The sequence below is a fragment of the Rhincodon typus genome, chromosome 5 (assembly GCF_021869965.1).
Source record: "Rhincodon typus isolate 14 chromosome 5, sRhiTyp1.1, whole genome shotgun sequence".
NCBI lineage: Eukaryota > Metazoa > Chordata > Chondrichthyes > Orectolobiformes > Rhincodontidae > Rhincodon > Rhincodon typus.
In genome coordinates this window covers 117,408,290-117,428,860 of record NC_063336.1, presented here as the reverse complement: position 1 = coordinate 117,428,860, position 20,571 = coordinate 117,408,290, and the positions used below count along the sequence as shown (strand labels likewise).

Here is a 20,571-nt window from a genome sequence, read left to right as displayed (position 1 = left end):
GGACTGACCTATCCCCTTCCTAACTCCCGACCTACACTCACCTTTACTGGCTCCATCCCCCCCTCTTCGACCTGTCTGTTTCCTCTCCACCTATCCTCTCCTCTATCCCTCTTCTATCCGCCTCCCACTCTCTCCCTATTTATTTCAAAACCCCCTTCCCCTCCCCCTTTTCTGATGAAGGGTCTAGGCCCGAAACGTCAGCCTCTCTGCTCCTATGATGCTGCTTGGCCTGCTGTGTTCATCCAGCCCTGCACCTTGTTGTCTCAAGTTTTCATCTTGTTGGGGTGGATGTCACTGTTGTAGCTCTACTGGAACAGTTTGGCTAAGGGCATAGTCAGGTTTGGAGTACATGTCTTCAGTACTATCGCTAGAATATTGTCAGGGCTCATGTCCATTACAGTATCCAATGTTTTTAACGATTTTCTGATATCACGTAGAGTGAATTGAATTGATTGAAAACTGGTATTTCTGCTGCTGGGGACCACAAGAGAAGGCTAAGATAAATCATCAGCACTTCTGGCTGAAGATGGATACAAATACTTCAGTTTTATCTTTTATAATAGGTCTGCCTACCATTGAGGATGGGGATATTGTGGACTCAACTCCTTCTGTTAGTTGTTTAATTGTCTACAGGCATCCATGACTGGGTGCAAGAGATTAGTTTTGATCCATTGGTTGTGGGATTGCTTAGCTCTGGCTATCGCTTGCTGCTTTCGTTGTTTAGCATGCTAGTTGTATTGCATTGTAGCTTCACCAGATCGACACCTCATTTTTATGTATTCTAGGTACTGTTCCTGGTCTGCCTTTCTGCATTCTTCACTGAACCAGGGTTGATCTCCTGGATTGATGGTCATGGTACAGTTGGGAATATGCCACGTCATGAGGTTAGAGTTTGTATTTGAATATAGTTCTGCTGTTGCTGATGGCCAGGGTGCCTCTTGGAGGACCAATTTTGATTTGCTAGATCCTTCTAAGAGTCTGTCACATTTTATCCAGTGGTAGCACCACACAACATAGTGGAGGCATTGCCACTACAAGGGCTGTGCAGTCTTCACTCCTATTGCTCCTGTCTGAGGCAGGTAGATTGCTGAGGACAAGATCAGGTAGACTTTCCCTTGCTGCAAATCCAGGCTAGCAGCTACATCCTTCAGGATTTTAGCAGCTCAGTCAGTTGTGGTTTTACAAAGCCAGGGTGGGGTGGGAAAGTTATTAGAAATTAGGAGGGGGTCATGGGAAGGAAAGGTATTTTCCTAGTGACTTTTGCAGGGAGGTTTCCCCTTAGGCACCGAGCTCCTTGACTTCAGGATTATTTTTCCCTCCCTACTGAATGCAGTAGGACTTCAGTGACCACCGTTCCTGGGGGTGCCACTGAGTTCCTACTCCTCTGAGTAGGGTGGCCGCCATTTCATTGGCATCTGCTCATAAAATTCAGGGCAAAGTCCTAGCAGCTACTGAATGAACCAGGAGAATACATTTCCTTCCAATATTGGATTGAATGCTTGACCAATCACTTCTTGCCCAAATTTTTGGATTGATGGAACTGAAAGATGCTGGAGATGAACAGTTTTTTAAACAATGGCAGAATCTGGGGAATGTGGGGAAAGGAAAAGAACAAAAGGGTCCTTGGTAGTTGATGGTGGTTAAATGACAAAACTATTGCTTCCGTACCATTTTCATCCTCAATCTCTGTTGGCCCTGTAAAGACTCTGTTAGCAACCTTCACTCTTCCTCCTGGTCCGAAATGAGGTCCGTCTATTTTGTTTTCTTTGCAGAGTTTGGTCAGCAGTTGTGTTGGTTTCACAGGATCTCTCCACATATTGTATCCATGACTGTGTATAGGAAAAGCACATCATTAAACATTGCTGGCTTAATACCCAGCAGCTACAGAATATGTCTAAATGAAGATAAGATTCTTATCACAATGGCATTTTAAAGAGATCCCTCTATAGTTTATAATGTATTCCTCAGGTCAGCCTTGCTTAATATTGGTGTGAGACTGACTCCCTGTGAGGGTCTTCTTCTGCTCCCTTGATGCTATTCCAAATAAACCTTTGCTGACCCAGCTTCCCCTCCTGGTTTCCAAGTTAAGCAATATTGTTAATAGCGCTCTCTCTCTCGTAAATCTGTCATCATCATCCCTATCAACAAAAACATAACCCTTGGCCCTGTCTATCTTACAAACCGCTGCCCCAACTCTTAACTGCCTTTTTCTCTCCAAAGTCCTTGCCATGTTCCAAATCCAAACTAGATGGTGGTATAGTGATAATGTCACTGGATTAGTTATTACTGGTTATTAGTTATCCAGTGACTAGGCTTAAGGGGCACAGGTTCAAACCTTACCTCAGTAGATGAAGAAATTTAAATTCAATGAACAAAATCTGGAATTGACAGATCATTTCAGTAATGGTCACCATGATTGTCATGGTTCCTTTGGTGAAGGAAATCTACTGTCTGGATTACATGTGACTCCAAATCCAAAGCAATGTAATCTGTCATCTGAAATGGCCCCGAAAGCCATCAGTTCAAGGACAATTATGATGGGCAACAAGTGCTGCTCTTATCAGTGATGCCCACATCCCTTGAAAGAACAAAATAGACCACACCAGTTTTTAACTCTCAAAAATAGTTTAAATCATATTTATCTAACTGCTCCCCTAACTCTCAACTCCTTTCCATTGCCCACCTATCTAATTTAAACTTTAATGTTGGCAGATATGAACTAGATTAGATTTGACCAAATAAACTTCATTCCAGAATGCTGAGGGAGGTGGCTGCTCAGAGAATAGATGCATTGGGGGTTATCTTCCAAGATTCTGTGGGTTCTGAAAAAGGCCTTGCAGACTGGAGAGTATGAAATGAAACCCCACAATTTAAGAAGGAAGGAAGAGGGTGAATGAAGAACTGCAAACCTATTAGTTTAGCATCAGTATTTGAGACAATGTTAGAATCTATTATAAACAATAGGATAACTGGACATTTCATAAATAATGGTAAAATTGATCAGAATCAACACTGAATTATAGAAGGGAGCTCATGTTTGATGAAGTTAGAGGTTTTTAAAGGGGTTACGTGCAGGATTGATAAAGGAGAACCAATGGATGTGGTACATTTGATTGTCAGAAGGCTTTTGATACACAGATTGGGAATGTACCTGTACGGGTTGAGAATTCTTAACAGACTGAAAGCAGAGAGTAAGAATAAATGGATCATCCTCAGGATGGCAGGCTGTTATGAGTAGGAGCAACACAATCAATGGTCAGTGCTGGATTCATAACTGTTCACAATATATATAAAAATTATTTGGATGTGGGGACCAAATTATAATATTTCCAAATTTGCTGGTGATATCAAACTGTGTGGGAACATCAGTTATAAGGAAGATGCAAGGGCTTCAAGAGGACTTGGACAGGACTAGAACAAGCCAAATAGAATATAATGTGAAGAAGTGTGAAGCAATTCACTTTGGTAGAATAAACAGAAAGGCAGAATATTTCTTAAATGGAGAGGGGATGGACAATGTTAGCGTCCAGCTGCAGCAAACACCTAGGAAGGCAAAAGTAATGATAGCCTTCACCTGAATGGGATTTGAGTACAGGAATAAAGATATCTTACTGCAGTTGGACAGAGCTGTGGTGAGGTCTCACCTGGACTAGCGTGTACAGTTTTGGTCCTTTAAGTAAGGAGAGATATAATTGCCCAAGAGGGAGTGCAATGGAGGTTCATTAGATTAACCCTTGAGATGGTGGGAATGTCTTATGACGAGAGATGGAGAACACTGGGTCTATATTCCCTTGAGTTTCAAGGAATAAGTGGTGATCTGCTTGAAATTTAAAAAATTGTCACAGGGCATGAAAGGTGGATGCAAGATGTCATCTCTCGTTGGTGAGTCTAAAAGCAGGTGACATAATCTTAGGATAAGGGCTAGTTTATGTAATATTGAGATGAGGTAGAGTTTCTTCATTCAGAAGGTGGTGAACCTTTTCAATTTTCTACCCCAGAGAGCTGCAGGAGCTCATTCATTGAGTATTTCAGGAGACGAATTATTTCAAGGGGTATAGAGAGAGAATAGAAACATGGCACAGAGATAGATGATCAGTCTAACTGTAAAATTCTCTGTGGTAGAACTTACTCCTTTCCACAATTTTAAACGTCTCTCTTTGAATCTTGTCTCTGGAGCTACCAAAAGCAGTCTGCTTTGATCTACTCTCTCCAATCCCTCCTTATTCAGTTTATGACATTTGCCCACATTGTTCTAATAAAATATTGCTCCCCTCTGTACCTGTTTTGGATGGCCACTGACGGAGGATCCAGGGTATAAAGTAGAATAATTCCCTGCCACTCCTGCATATTGTGCCTGTTGTCACACTGCCACTCCTGTCACACTCCACCTCCTCACTTGTTGTCCCCTTCCGCTTCCACACCGACCAGCAGAGTACCCTGGATTTGCCTTTACCACTTTCAGCACAGTGTACTATCAATGTATTCTCCTTCTATCATCACACTGCAGATGCCAGATACCTGAACTGAAAACAAAGTGCTGGAGAAGCTCAGCAAGTCTGGCACACAGAGAGAAACAGAATTAACATTCAAGTCCAGTATGACCCTTCTTTAGAAGTTCGGGAGTTCCAAAGAAGAGTCATATTGACCACAACCGTTTCTCTCTGCACAAATGCTGCCTGGTCTGCTTTGTTTCCGCAGCACCTTCTGCTATTATACCTGTCTCATCCTTTTTTTAAACCACTGCATGGTCTTGTGCATCTCTATCTTTGTAATCTCCTTCAGTACAGCAACCTTCCAAGATGTCGGTGTTCCTCTAGTTCTGCCAGTTGTGCATCTCAGATCTTAATTGCTGCAGCATTGTCAGCTTTTCCTTCAGTTATCTAGGTCCCAACTACCTTCCAGATCTCCATCTCCCTACCTCCTTTCTGACACTTTGTAAAAGCCTCTCTCTTTGACGAAGTTCTCAGCAATCTGACCTAATATCTCTTTATGTGGCTCAATGTTGTATTTTGTTTTATAATAATATTGGGGTGTGTTATTATATTAAAGGCACTATACAAGTTGTCATTGTTGTTGGATCGCTCGGATTCCTATGCAAGTTTGCTAACAATCTACACATTGCTACTTGAAACAGGGACTACATTATTGTCTCAAATTGTTTGAACCACATTCAGTGAAGTTAATATTCTGATATTAACAGATAGAGATGATGATTATGAATTTGGGTGAAATAGAAATTAAACCCAAGTGGTACAGCTAAAATTCACTCTTTGATTTCAATAAGTACGGATAGTCCTTGTCCTATATTTTCACTTTTTGTAACTTTAGGCATAAGTTGATTAAAAATTAAAACAAAAATCTTTTTCAGTAGAGAAGAACATTAACACCATTTATGCAACATAATCTACAGGTAATTCAGACTGTATGTTAATTAGATCAAACAAAATGTTAAATGACTCACACAGAATATTGCTGCGCAATGCCACATGTTGCTCTGTGTTTGCTGTAGTAGCGATTTTCCAAGTCTAGTTTGGTTTCTCCGATTAGATCATCTGTACCCACTAAATCCCAGTCATATATTGACACAGTCAGCATAGACTCCATCGGAAATGTGGCTTCAATATCAAAAGACCTGTTTAAGCAGGTAAAGTCAGATGATATGACTGCCCAAAATGTCAAGTTATTATTAGAACATCAAAATTTGGACGATAACAGTTTGATGTAAAACAATTTCCTTTATGTGAATAAAATCCACACTTCTTAACATCTGTTCAGAGAACCTGGGGTACAAATTCTGCAAGGTCGTTGTTGAAAGTGTGGCACAGTGGAACTATCACTGCCTTTTGCTAAGGTCATGCCCCTACACCCTGAGAAAGTGCCAATTCCCCCCTGGGATCTCATCTCTTTTGTGATAGCCAGTGTGAAGACTGGAAGTTTGGAATGGCATTCTGCAGTCAAATCAATCTCAAGGAGCCAGAGGTGTAATCTGCCCAATACTAACCACGGTTTCTCTGATTTGAAGACAGGTTTTATCCGGGTGCAGTAAAGAGTCACCTAATTTTCAGCTTGAAATTATTGCAAAAACAATGCCTGATTCCAACAGATTCATGAACCGGCCCAGAAATATTCATCAGATACTCGCCCCCTGCAATCCCCTCCGCAAACTGTCACTATCTTGTTATAAGGATTGACAGAAATAATCCAAAACTCTATCAAGGGGTGAAACGGTGGCTCAGTGGTTTGCACTGCTGCCTCACAGCGTCAGGGACCCGGGTTCGATTCCACCCTCGGGTGACTGTCTGTGTGGAGTTTGCATGTTCCATGTGTGTCTGCGTGGGTTTCCTCCGGGTGCTCCAATTTCCTCCCACAGTCCAAAGATGTGCAGGTTAGATGGACTGGCCACGCTAAATCACCCATAGTGTTCAGAGATGTACAGACTAGTTGGATTAGCCATGGGAAATGCAGGATTACAGGGATAGGGTAGGGGTATTGGCCTGGGTGGGATGCTCTTCAGAGGGTTGGTATGGACTCAATGGGCTGAATGGCCTGCTTCCACACTGTAGGGAGTCTGTGACTTTATCCTCAGGATTAGAAATTTCTGTGTATTGATTAGCAAGGTAGAAAGTGACTGATCTGGGTAGGGTACACGACTACTGCCCCAGTCCTGTTTTCTCTGAGAAAGCTGTAGTTTTCATAACTGAATCACAATGCCCACACAATCTGCTAGCATAGTCAGAAGCCATTTGGCCCATGGCATCCCTGCTGGCTCTTTGATCCACAACATCTCACACAAAAAGCCATTATTTATTACTGAAGAGACAGCATTGTTCGTACAACACATACAAAATCAGAACTCGACTTAAACATACTGGGCTTGTGCTACACATGAGATCTTCCTCCATATTTGGTGGATTCACTGACAGTACTTACTTTCCAAAAACAGGATTGAGTTGCTTGGAAATATAGTTCTCCTTGTCTCTGATTTCTGTCTTGCCGAGTTTAACGACAATGTACGGATCTGCTTTACCATTGATGTCAGCTGGATGCAAGTCTGTGGCCTAAACGCACAAGTAAAACAAACAAACAAAAAAAAAGTCAACAAGGCAAATCAGCTGAATTTTAATGAAAGACCAGGAATTAAAACAAATGATTGCAAACACTGCAAATCAAATTTAAGAAATTAAATGAAAGAATATTGATCAGGAGATTCTGTTGCAACCCTACGCTCAAAACGTAAGTGAACCAATCAGCAACAAACACGGGAAAGAAGCAACACACAATAAAAACAGAAAGTGCTGGTGAATTTCAGGAGGTTTGGCAGCATCTGTGCAGAGAGACACGAAGTTAATTTTCTGAGTCCGATGTGACTCTTTGTTTCTGTTTTTATTTTCCCCTCAACCCTATACATTTTATTCTGACTTAAGTAATCACCTAATGCCCTCTTGAATACCTCATTGGAAACTGTGTCCATGATTCTTCCAGGTAGCACATTCTGTACCCCAGCCACTCACTGCATGAAATAGCTTTTATCTTACTTCGCATTTTCTTCTTTCACAAAAGACTTTAAAACTCTGCTTTCTGGTTCTCAATACATTTATGAATGAGAACAGTTTCTTGCTGTCCACTCTGTCCAGAGCCTGCAAGATTTTGAAAACATCTAACAGATCTCCTGTTAGTCTTCTCTCAAAAGAGATCAGTCCCAACTTCTCCAGTCTTTCATCTTACCCGAACTGTCTCCTCCCTGGAGCCATCTGTAAACCTTCTCTGTCTAATGCATTCACATCATCCTTATATGTGGTGTCCAAAACAGTACACAATACTGCAGTTGAGGTCTACCCAGTATCTTATACAAGTTTACTTGTACTCTATGTCCTTATTTATGAAGCCTAGAATAGTGTAGCTTTAGTTAAACTCTCCACCTATCCTGCCATCTTGAATGACTTATGGACATATATACACACAGGTCCCCTGCTACTGCACATTTTTTGGAATAGTACCCTTTACTTATACCACATCTTCATGTTCTTTCCTTCCTTAAACCAAGTCTCTTTTATTGCTATTACATCATAATCCCATATGGCAATCTGTGCCTGTAACTCCCCATTAACTGTACTCCAATGCTGTCGTGTACTGTAATCCTGATTTGGACTTCATAACTATTAATCATATTTATTGATTATATTCATTACTTCACCTATTAACCTACTATTTCTCTATTTTAGTACTGTTTATCTCTCACCGCATTTTGTGTACCCTGATATTGCCTTTCTGCTATTGTCTCCTGGTTACCATATTCCTCCGGAATCAGAGTAAATCTTCTCCAATGGCATCAGCAAAACGACCTGCAAGGAACTCAGTCCTAACTCTATTTAGATGTAACCCATCTGCTTTGAACAGTTGCTACCCCCTCCAGAAGCTGTCCCAGGACTGTAAAGCCCTTTCTTCCGCACCATCTTTCCTGCCATGTATTCATCTGCCTTATCCTCACACATTGTACTCGCTTGCATGTAGCACTGGGAGTAATCTGGACATTATTATTAGAGCTCATGCTAAATAATTTTCAACCTAGCTCCCTAAATTCTGATTGCAGGGCCACATCCTCTTTCCTATCTCTGTTATTAGTACCAATGTGGACCATCAACTACTGCACTTTGACTCCCTCCCAGAATAATGTCCCATAGCCGTTTTGTGACATTCTCGCGTCTAGCACCATGGAGGCAATAAATCATCCTGGAGTTACAATGAAGGCCTCAGAAATACCTGTTTGTTCCCCTAACTAAATAATCAGATTCCTCTTGCCTTCCTCTTCTTCCCCTCCTATACATATGGACCATCCATGGTGTCACAGGCTTGGTTCTTTCTCCACTCTTCTAAGGATCTACCGTATTGACCAATATCCAGAAAGAAAAACTGGTGTGTGAGACGGACCTCTGTGGACTCCTGTACTATGTGCCTGTTTCTGTTCAATTGTCTGGTGGTCATCCATTCCTGATCTGCCTGCTGGTCCCAAATCTGCTGTAGACACATTATGTCCAATTTTGTTGATTGAATTGGAATGACCAGGATCCATGGAATTGAAATTGTGACATTATTGGCCAACCATTACAGCTTAAGGTAAACACACCAAAATGACCCTTCAATCTACAAGGTTTAGGAAGGATAGAATTCAGGTTGGTACTTCAAATATTAGCAAGAATCTCAGCAAAACTGTTGAAGTTGTGAGTTTTGCATTGTTGTTAACTATTTCACAACTGTCTAAAACCAGTTATTTCAATGATCCAGTTCAAAAGTGATAAAAATATTCTGAATAATTTCTGAAAGAAAGAATTGCCATTTTTAAGAAGCAGAATCCGTTCAAATTTTATGACTTTAATAATTATCCACAAACATAAAACTCATCAACTTTCATTTGACTTGATTGGTAACCACTTACCCTCACTACATATACTCTGACTAAAACATTGACAAGGTCATTGTTTGGAATTCCCTGGAACATCCCAAACGTGGGTTCATAACCTGCTTCTCGAGCAATATCTTCTGGTAGAGGTACTTTGTACACACAGATGGAGCCCTGAATTATGTTTTAGAAAGCAAAAAACTTTGATGAGACAATAGAATACTGATAAGAAATCATCAAACATAGAAGTGAGCAAATATGTTTATCAATTTAATTGATTGAGCTAACGCAAGTTTGGTTACTTGATGCTGGAATCTATTGAACAATTTATGTTGAAAAACTGACCTAAAAGATAATTTTAGTTATGTTTATTTAAAATATATCTCAATCTGTTTCATTATTGAATACTGATAAGTGTGAAGAAGAGAAAATCTCTCTTTGCATCTTGCTGTCTCAGCTTTCTCTGGTGTGAAATCAAAATTCCTCTGTAAAAATGGTATTTCATCAATAAATGACCTTTACGCCCCTTAATGACCTTTTACTTTCCTTTGAATTAAGCAACCAGCTACAGGAGTGTATTGCACAAACATTTTTTGTTTTGATTTTTCACGGGCATCACTGGCCAGGTGCTTTCCATTCTTACATGCCCTTGGGAAGGTGAGCTGCCTTTGGAAACAGCCATTGTGCTGTTAGAGAGAGAGTTCCAGGATTTAAACCCAGTGACAGTAAAGGAACACTGAGATCATTCCAATTCTGGATGGTATGTGGCTTGGAGGGAAATTTGGAGTGATGGTGTTCCTATAAATCCACTGCCTTTGTCTTTCTAGGTGATAGGGTCCACAGGTGTGGAATATGCTGAAGAAGCCTTGCTGAATTTCTGCAGAACATTTTGATGATGGTACACTGAAGTGTGCACATTCAGCCTGGATGCCATGTTGGAGTTGAAATGGCAACTAAATGAAAAAGTGTTACCACAACTAAATTTTAAGACCTAAATCTTCTAGAGGTACATTTCAAGAAAAGCTTCAACTTGATCGTGGTATCTTGCCAAGTTATAGTTTCTATCTTTTATGGTGTTTTACTAAACCAGTCTAAAAATAGGGTCAGCTGATGTACCAAGTTTGAAATGTGAACTGCTTGTGTGGCTGTTCTTCGTTGACATTTTTAAATGTGGAGACAAAAATGCTGGTAATTCATATTAAATTAATGAGGCATAGTTTTCTTGAATAGATGAACTGTACAGAGATATCTTTAACCACAATGGAAGTATTTCAAGTTGTCAAATTCATTGTTTTCACAACGGAGTAATCAAATTCATTCTGAATCATTGTGGCCATGGCATCATTATAAGGAGTCGACTCCAAATCAGATGTTACACTTTCAAACTCATCCCTCCACAACAAATCACGTCCCTCTACTTCCACAGAATTGGATATTCCACATTTTCTAAATGATCTGATAACACTTTAAACACTAATTGTAACTCATAAGGTTGGTCCAATAGTTTGATATTTGCTTTCAAAGTCAGTTACAGATTCCCTAGTGGTGCAGTCATAGTGTCCCCTACCTCTAGACTAGAAGCTCTGGGTTCAAGTGCCACCTCAGGATGTGATGACCATGGAAATGTACAAAATCATGTGGGGCATAGAGATGGTAGATGATAAGGAGAAACTTTACCTATGGTAGAATGATCACTAAACAGAGGAACAGGAAGAGTAAAGCTATGCAGCTTAACATCCTTGGAACCTATGAGGTTTTAGGTTTTAAATCTGAGATCACAGTTCTTTGATTGTTGATTGAAATTCTCAGTAATCATAAACTTTGTAGATCTTTGAGTTCTTGATGAATGTGTGTTTTCCCAAGGTGCTTCTCCATCAGGCACATTGGCTTTCCAAGCTGGCTAACTGGCAGACCAGACTTCCACCTCCCAACATGTCATATTATCATACACACTTGAATTAAACAAGAGATGCAAATTCCTCAAAGCTGATTCAGTTGCTTACTTTTGATGTCTTTAGTTAAAAATTATAGTTTTCCTGCATTGTTTGTTTATTTGTTTAGTCTATTCCACATGGATCCTTGGAAATTTGTCTAAATCTGTGGCCTTGTGAGCATTGTGATTACTTTAGGTCCATCTTCCTTGCTTTTTAAAAACTATTTCAGTTGATAAAAGGTCTCAGGTATAAAAATTAAATGATAGAAGTTAAAATTCGACGTCTATATTTACACGATCATGCCGCATGAAAAATGAATGTGAATATTTATGTCTTCTAATGGTGAGCAATATGGAATATGGATTAACAGTACAAAGAGTGGGACAAAAACAATCTTCCTGGCTTCGACTGAATTTTTAAAAAGAAAATTGTTCATGGGATACGGATGTCATGAATTTATTACTTATCCCTAACTGCCCCTTGATCTGGGTGGCTTGGTAGGACTACTTCAAAGAGCAGTTAAGAGTCAACCACATTGCTGTTGGTCTGGAGTCACATGTAGGCCAGATCAGGTAAGGATGCCATATTCCTTCCTGAAAGGTTTACAACATGCTTGCCTTAGGCCAGATTTTCCAATCGCGTTTAAATTTTGCCATCTACCATGGTGAGATTTCAACCCATATCTCCTGAGAACATTAGCCAGGGATTTGGATTACTTGCCCAGTGAAACTATCAATACTCCACTGCCAAGTTAAAAACAAAGGCAGCGTTTTTGGCTCCAAAAAATGGAATTTTCCTAAATACCAGGTCAATTCATATCCTGTGATCTACATGAATGTAAAACTTCATTCCAGTTTAGTTTAAAGAGAATCTTGAAAAATCGTCCAGTTTAATGAATTCTGGTTTCCAGAGCTGAAAAAGTTTAATCTTTATGATCCAAACTTCAGCTGGACGGAGGTAATCTGGTTTTACTAAAACCCAAAATTCAGGATTGTATTTGAACTTCTGGTGTCTGAATTGTATTTGACTAACCAACGCTGCTTAAGGATTTTGTGCCTTCCCATTTTCCAAACAAACTCCTTTGATTGTCCAAATTTATGAATCAATGTTTACCTTTTATACAGACATTTAACTGGATGTTCTTCAACCACGATGTACTCACTTTAAATCTCCCAACAATTCTTTCTTCATCTGTGCAGCTGTCATCATCATCTCCAATTTTGCCTCGGTAAAGATTAAAAGTGTGGAGCCAGTCTTCAAAGTTTCCGAACTCAGTCTCTAATTCCTTGTCATAAACCTGTGTGTTGAAATAGAATGGTTAACCACAAAAGGCCTTATTGAAGTCTTTCACTTCCTCATTCTTCATTGTAAAGGACTAATAAGTTTGCAATTCTGAAGTTTCCAAAAACCAATCTGTAATATGTGGTGTTTGAGGGATATGCATAGCTATCTAAGTGATTCCTCACTATTTTTGCTACCATGGGCGGGTATTAGAATTTTACAATCTTCACAGAAACACAGAATTTTTACTGTGCAGAAGGAAGCTATCCAGTCTTTGTGACAGCACAAGTTCCTTGAATGAGTCACCCACCCAGTACCATTCCTCTGCCCAGTCTTCCTTTTCAGTTAATTATCGCAAAGTCCTTCTGAAAGTCCAAGTCGAACCTACTTTCAGCATGCTCTCAAGCAGTGTACTTGAGAACTTAACCACTTACTGTGTGAAATGCTTTCCCTCGTATCAGGAAACGGTCCACGTTAGCTCTGTTTTATCTCCACTGATGCTGCCAGACCCCCTGAGTTTTTCCAGGGATTTCTGTTCCTGGTTCTTCTTTATTAAAGCTTTCTCAACCTGTCCTGCTGCCTTCAGTAACCTATGCAGGTACATACTCAGCTCTTTCTGCAACTCCCCACCCCCAAACCACTTTCATTTAAACCGTTTGTTTGAGATCATCTCTCTGTATTCTGCCAACCAAAATTAATTACTTCACACGTTCTGTTTTGGACATCATCTCCCACCTGAACACCCATGACCCCAGATGTCTATGTCTTTTTGATATTTCATACTCTCGTCCTTGCAAGTCACAATGCTCAGAGGTTTCACATCATTTGAAAGCTTTAAAACTGTGCCTTGTACAGAAAGGTCTAACTCATTAAAATATATCAGGAAAACCAAGGGTCACAAGTACACCTCGAACCTTCCTCTGGCCCAGAAAAAAATCCATGAACCATCACTTGTTGTTTCCTATCACTCTGCCAAATCACCCTCCATGTTATTGCTGTCCCTTTTATACCAAGAACCATACCTTTGCTGACAATTCTGTTATGCTAGACTGCAGTAAATGAATCACAGGATCAAGGTTCTCTTGGTTCAATATTTGATACTACATTTATAGTTGATTTTTTTCATGAATTTGGGTCTTGATTTCATTGTGGCATTCCTTGCAGTGCCACTGACAATAAAAGGTTGATTGATTAAAGGAAATCTTACAAATTTTTCAGCAGAATTTGCACTGAATGTGAAGTTTACACTTACCTGTAATTCATCAATTTTCACCTTCTCCTTCTTTTCAACCATCTCAAGCTGTTTCTTCTTCTTCTCTTTCTCCTGTGCTTTGGCCTTGTCTTTACTCTTGGACTGTTTCGTGCCTTTCATAGGAGAGTCATCAATTTTGAGATCTGAATGAAGAGGAGGGAGGGTGGACACAAAACACTCAAACATGAATAGCATGAAAGTTGACACTTTGACCTTCGTTAGACTAGGGAGGAAACCACCAGAAAGGAAGATACATTCTAATATAAACTACTGATCGTAAAGGACAAACAGACCATAACAAAAACTTCTGACCTAAAGGGATAAATAGACTACAATGAAAGCTACCAATATTAAAAGGACAAACAAAGCATAATGAAAAACTATATCCTAAAATAACAAACAGACTATATTGAACCTTATGGCACACACGAAGAACAAACTAACTTCACAAGGAAACAATAAGCCTACGCAGAGGCTAGGAATCCTGCAGAGAACTTACAATCCAAATTCCTAAAGCATGCTCACCATCTTTAAGGCCTAAGTCTGCCGTATGATGGAGTACTCTCCACCTGCTTGGATGACAGCAGTTCCAGCAACACTTAGGAGGCTTGACATTATAATTGATACCCCATCCAGCAAATGAAACATTCGTTCCTTCCACCACTAACACACAATAGCAACAGCATGTCCCATCTACAAGGTGCACGACAGCAACTCTCCCAAGCTCCTTTAATAACAACTCCCAAATTAGCAACCTCCACCAACTAGAACAGGGGAATAGACACACCGGCAACTGCAAATTCCCTTCCAGATTACACACCATCTTGATTTGGAAAGAAATCATGCTTCTTCACTACTGTGGGGTCATAATCCTGGAGTTCTCTCTCTGATAACACTCTGGGTGAACAGATACCAGATATCCTGCAGCTGATCAAGAAGGAGGCCTAATATCAGCTTCCCAAGACAAATTCGGGATACGCCTTAAATCTCCTCACCAAATGACACATGTGTCTCATGCGTAAGTTTGTAAAAAAAAAAGTCCAGAAAGAGCCTTAAAAAATGAGCTAATCCTTTATTTTTTCTCAGGTCAAATTGTTGGAAAGTGGGCGACTTCAAAAATGAAATAATAAGAGTTCAGAGACAGTATGTTCCTGTTAGTTGTAGGGCCCTGGGAGTATTGCCAAACAAAGAGGCCTAGAGGTGCAGGTGCATAGTTTCTTGAAAGTGGAGTCAAAGGTAGACAGGGTGTGAAGAAGGCATTTGGTATGTTTGCCTTCACTGGTCAATGCATTGAGCATAGGAGTTGGATGTCATGTTGTAGCTGTACAGAACATTAATTAGGTCGCTATTGGAATACTGCACGCAATTCTGGTCTCCCTGCTATACGAAGGATGTTGTTAAACTTGAGCAGGTTCAGGAAATTTTACAAGGATGTTGCCAGGGTTGGAGGGTTTGAGCTAAAGGGCAAGGCTGAATATGCTGGGGCTATTTTCCCTAGAGTGTCGGAAGCTGAGGGGTGACCTTATAGAGGTTTTTAAAATCATGAGGGGCATGGTTAGGGTGAATAGCCAGGGTCTTTTTCCCAGGGTGGGGGGGGTGCAAAAGTAGAGGGCATAGGTTTAAGGTGAGAGGGGAAAGATTTAAAAGTGACCTGGAGAGGCAACCTTTTCACACAGAGGATGGTGCGTGTATGGAATGAGTTGCCAGACAAAGTGGTGGAGGCTGGTACAATTACATTTAAGAGGCATCTGGATGAGTGCAGGAAAAGGAAGGGTGTGGAGGGATATGGGTCAAACGCTGACAAATGGGAGTAGAACAGTTTAGGATATCTGGTTGACATGGTTGAGTTGGACCAAAGGGTCTGTTTCCATACTGTACACCTCTATGACTGTTTAACAAAATCTAATCACTTTTCACTAAGTTCTTTCACAGCTTCTTTGTGAGAGGGATCTCAAAAGAGAAACCTCATACAATGACAGTAAGAGTTGATCTAAACTCCTCTCTCTATACTTGGCCTCTTTCCTTTAGCCACAGCTTTAGCCTTACCAACAACTTTTCTTTATATGCTGTATTTTCGGAGAGGACTTTCCAGTCTTGTTAGTGCCAACTTTCATGATGGCTTAGTAATGAGATGAGTGACAGATTCTGTCATGATAAAAATGGTAGAGAATGGGCAAAACAAAACACTCCACAGGAAGCAGCAGTTTAGAGTTTTCAACAGTGCGTGAGAGAGACAAGCCCAGTTCAAAAACCTTGCTGATCAATCAAAAAAAAGTCACCACAGTGCACCCTTACTAAAATATCCTATAAGTCCTTCTGTTAAAAATCCCACTACATCCAAAGAAGATTCTTGTAGATGTTAGCACAATTTCAAAGACACGCAGGAAAACAAAACAAAACACATTCAATGGGATTTTTATTGTGTCTGATGCAAGACAATGTAAACTTATAGGATGTTGTAATAAGGGACAACAAAAACAAAGACATATATCAACATCATGGATACATTCATAGCTGTTACATACCTCAACTGTTAACACACTCCCAACCGTTAACACACTCTCACCCATCAACAGATCCCAACTGTTAACACATTCTCACCCATTGACATGTTCCCAGCCATTAGCGTGACCCAATCTGTTAACACACCCTGATCCATTAACAATTTCCTAACCCTTTAATACAAAGTAAAATACTGTGCAAAAATGCTGGGAAAGGCACCATGTGTGGACACAAATAGCATTAATAGGTTGAGGTCAAAGTGCTGAAACTCGATGATTTTCACTCGACCTAAAAGGGTAATTCCGTTTCCCTCAACAGATGCTGAACGGACTGCTAGGCTTTCTAGCATTTTTTGTTTATTCATCCCAGGCTTTAGTATTCTGTTCCCAACCCAAAGCACACACTTCATACTTTCCATGATCTCCACATATAACACTCTGCTCCCACCCCTTAACATTCTCCCAATGTTGATTTCCTGCAGTAACTCATACTTTCTACAGTGGGCTAACACGTATTTGTCTCACTCACACACACACACACACACACACATATGGGATAGCCAATTTGTAGCTAACAACTTTGTTCATTTTCCAAAAAGAGAGTGTAAATTTGTTCAGACCTAATTTACCCTCTGCTGCTATTTCCATGTCCTCCTTCTCCTCTGCCTCAGCTGCAGCTGCTTCCTGCTGTCGGATACGCTGAAACAGAATTTGCAAATCACACCCTGAGTTTGAAGAAATAAACTATTGAAAGCATTACAATTAAACTTCTCGTCTTCTTGACACTCAAATTCTACGATTGTATGGTGAAGGGAAGGCTGGAGTATGGATACTGACCCATCAGCTCCTTTAATTATGGAAATTAAAAAAAACGTCCTTTAAAACTGTACCCCTGTGAACTGGTCCTCAATCTCAGTCATCCTGCTATGGGGAAGCATAGAGAGAAGGTTCTTACAGGGATGGTTGACAGTGATAATGGGCTGGTTGAGAACACTGCTCTTAGCACCTGCTATGGGAGCAACCATCAAAAATAATACAGATAGTGTGGCCATCCACCTCTGGTCAACAATGATGAGACATGTGCAAACATAGTTATCAATTTTGACTACACTTCTAATGGCTCAACATTCTATCCAAATTTGAAACATTGAGACAGGGTCCTGTTACTTGATTCATTCTAGCCACAGTTATTATAAAGAAAGGGGAATTAATGCAGCCTTGCTCCAGTGGGAAGAGAGTGGAAATATTTAACCAAGAATCTATCTTTTAAGGTGCTACTTTAAGCAGAATGCAGAAAGAGGCTGTCTACCTGCATAATGGATGGACTCGAAGGTAGATCTTTACTGAGCCTTACTGTTAAGAATGTTATGTCTTTATGGTTAACAGCAGTTAGAAATAGTGAGTCTAAACTTGAAATGCAGGAGCTTTATCCCACAAACAACATTGGATCAATCATTAAATTTTACATTAGACATAGATAGGGTTTAGTTCTGTAAAAGTATTAGGGGAAATGGACCTAAGGCAGGTATATGGAGTTGATCTAAAGATCAGCCATGCTTTTACTGAATGCAGGAACAGGTTTGAGGGGCTCCCTATGAATATATTGCTTTCAGTTCTCATTGTGACTGTTGAATTGTTACCCAGCATGTGATTGCAGTGCAGCAATCTACTTGTATAATAATTAATCCCTCACTGTTTATGAATGCTACAAAAATTAAAAGTTACCAGACCATAGGGCTGCTCTCTCATTAGAGAGAGATGGCTGGTGATGAGTTTAACCTGAGGGTCAACCATGCATCAGGCGAGGGGAGAGGTTGAGGAGGAGAGCCCTTTATAATAACCTCAGCCAGTGTAGGAATTAAACTCACACTGTTATCAATCTGCATCACAAACCAGCCATCCAGCCAACTGAGCTAACTAAACCTTATGAAAACACAATATAAACATAGACAGTGCATAATTTTCTCAAACCTTTGGCTATGCACTACTGTATTGTCATGAGTACTGAAGATCCAGTGTTAAACATGCCTCAGGATGTTTTGCTTTACTGACACATGAATGAATTCTATAATTTTCTCTTCTCATCAGTCCTGTAAGTTGGTGTATACCTCCATGAGTGTCTCGATGGAGGCGAAATATTTCGACCACCAGTCCAGCATGCTTTCATCGGGCTCCTCCTCTTCGATTTCCTCTCCCTTCTTTTTTTTCTTCTTTTTCGATTTCTCATCCTCGTTCTGGAGACAAGGAACACATACACAGAGAGAGACAGGTCACTAGCAGTTGGACCAATGCAAGTTCTCTGGTGTTCAGTGTCCATTCTTGATGCGGTTATAATGACCTTATGACAGGGACATAAATCTTTCTTTAATCTTTTTGGCTGTAATTTTGTTTGCAACATGAAAGTAAAGTTCGTAATGCCATTCTAATCACTGAAGTATTTAGGAACATGGAACAGGAATAGGTCATTCAACCCATTGAGCTTGTTCTACCATTTAATACCATCATAGCTGAACAAATACTTCAATGTCTTTCATCCACCCAACCTCCGCGACTCTGTACAACACTGTTAATCCAAAATCTTTCAATCTCTACCTTAAATGTACTCAATGTCTGAGTCTCCACAGCACTCTGTGGCAACAAGTTCCAAAGGGTCACCTTGGATCCAAATAGCATCCCCTTTATCGTGCCCCTAGTTCTAGACTCCCAAACCAGAGAAAACATTTTACCTGCATCTACCCTGTCTATATCTTACAGTAATTTGTAACTTTCAATGAGCTAATCTCTCATTCTTTGAAATGCTGAAGAATACAGGCCCAGTTTGCCTAATCTGTCTTTATAGGACAGTCCCACCTTCCCAGACAAGTCTGGTGAGAGTCTTCATTGAACTCCCTCTACGACAATAATATCTTTCCTGAGATAAGGAGACCAAAACTGCAGACAGTAGAGTCATCAAGTCACACAGCATGGAAACAGACCTTTTGGTCCAACTTGTCCATGCCGACCAAGTTTCCCAAACTGAATTAGTCCCATTTGCCTGCATTTGGCCCATATCCCCCTCAACCTTTCCTATTCATGTACCTGCCCAAACGTCTTTTAAATATTGTAACTGGACTTGCATCTAACACTTGCTCTGGCAGTTATACACGAACCACCCCCTGTGTGAAAAATATGCAGGTTTAGCCCAACCAAGCTCCTATATAATTGATACAAGATCTCCCTACTTCATACCCAAATTCTCATTTTGTAGAAAATAAAATCTGCCTTGGAAAAGATTGAGAAACTGGTTAAATCCTGGTGATTTGACATCAGTTATTTTCATACATTTCTAAATTCAATTTTAAATTAAATTGATCATTCAAAAACAAATCACCAGAATTTTCCAGCCCACCTCCTGTCTAGTTCTTTGCCTTATTTGTGCTTTATTTGGGGCAGGAGAGGATTTTTTTTTTCTCCTCTGCTCAACTATATCACTGTTATTTTCCTGTTGCTCGGTCAAAATCCTGGAACTGCCTTCCTCACAGAACAGTGGGTGTCCCTACAGCCCCAGGACTGCAGTGGTTCAAGAAGGCAGCTCACCATCACCTTCTCAAGGACAACTAGCAATGGATAATAAGTGCTGGCCCAGCCAGCAGTGCCTACATCTCATGAACAAATTAAGAATGATTGTTAATGTGCTTCAGATCCTAATTAAAGTAAACATTTAATATTACTATTTAATACCTTTCAGTTCCACGATGTTTCAATGTACATGTTCAACAACATCAGTCCTGAGTATGAATGGCAGATCCTCACTGTGTGGACTTGTGGGATTTTGTAGAGAGCCCTGACTCTATACTCACGTACAGCGTACACATTTCTACATCCCTTTATACTTGGGAAATCTTCAGAATAAGGCACTTTCTGTACGTAATTTTTAAGAGACGTGGAGACATGGAGACTTATAGGAAGTTAGATAATGTTCTCATAGCAGTTTGAGACTAGAATTTAAAAAAAAGCTAATAATTGATCCTAGTCATTGAATTTCTCTGGAAATATTCAAAGCGTACTGTTTGGAGTGCTAGCTGTCTCTGTTGTAGTTTACATGTTGCTCCATAAGCTATTGCCAGTGACTAATACAGAAATTATTCATTTTGTTAGCAACCACTGCACTGCACCCCGCTATTTGAGAGACATGGCCAATTTACTAATAATGTTGGCAGCCTGTCA

At 40.2% G+C, this 20,571-nt stretch overlaps 1 protein-coding gene across 1 annotated transcript in view; it reads right to left on the bottom strand.

Moving 5' to 3' along the window:
• otofa (otoferlin a) overlaps positions 1-20,571 on the bottom strand; it is a 323,207-nt gene that overhangs the window by 27,691 nt on the left and 274,945 nt on the right. Inside the window, exons 33-40 of the mRNA XM_048597126.1 lie at positions 18,474-18,599; positions 16,986-17,064; positions 13,865-14,007; positions 12,494-12,628; positions 9,434-9,571; positions 6,931-7,058; positions 5,462-5,632; positions 1,669-1,829 (exon numbers count right to left, since the gene is read on the bottom strand). Coding sequence (XP_048453083.1) covers positions 1,669-1,829; positions 5,462-5,632; positions 6,931-7,058; positions 9,434-9,571; positions 12,494-12,628; positions 13,865-14,007; positions 16,986-17,064; positions 18,474-18,599 — 1,081 coding nt within the window. The remainder of the gene's footprint in view (positions 1-1,668; positions 1,830-5,461; positions 5,633-6,930; positions 7,059-9,433; positions 9,572-12,493; positions 12,629-13,864; positions 14,008-16,985; positions 17,065-18,473; positions 18,600-20,571) is intronic.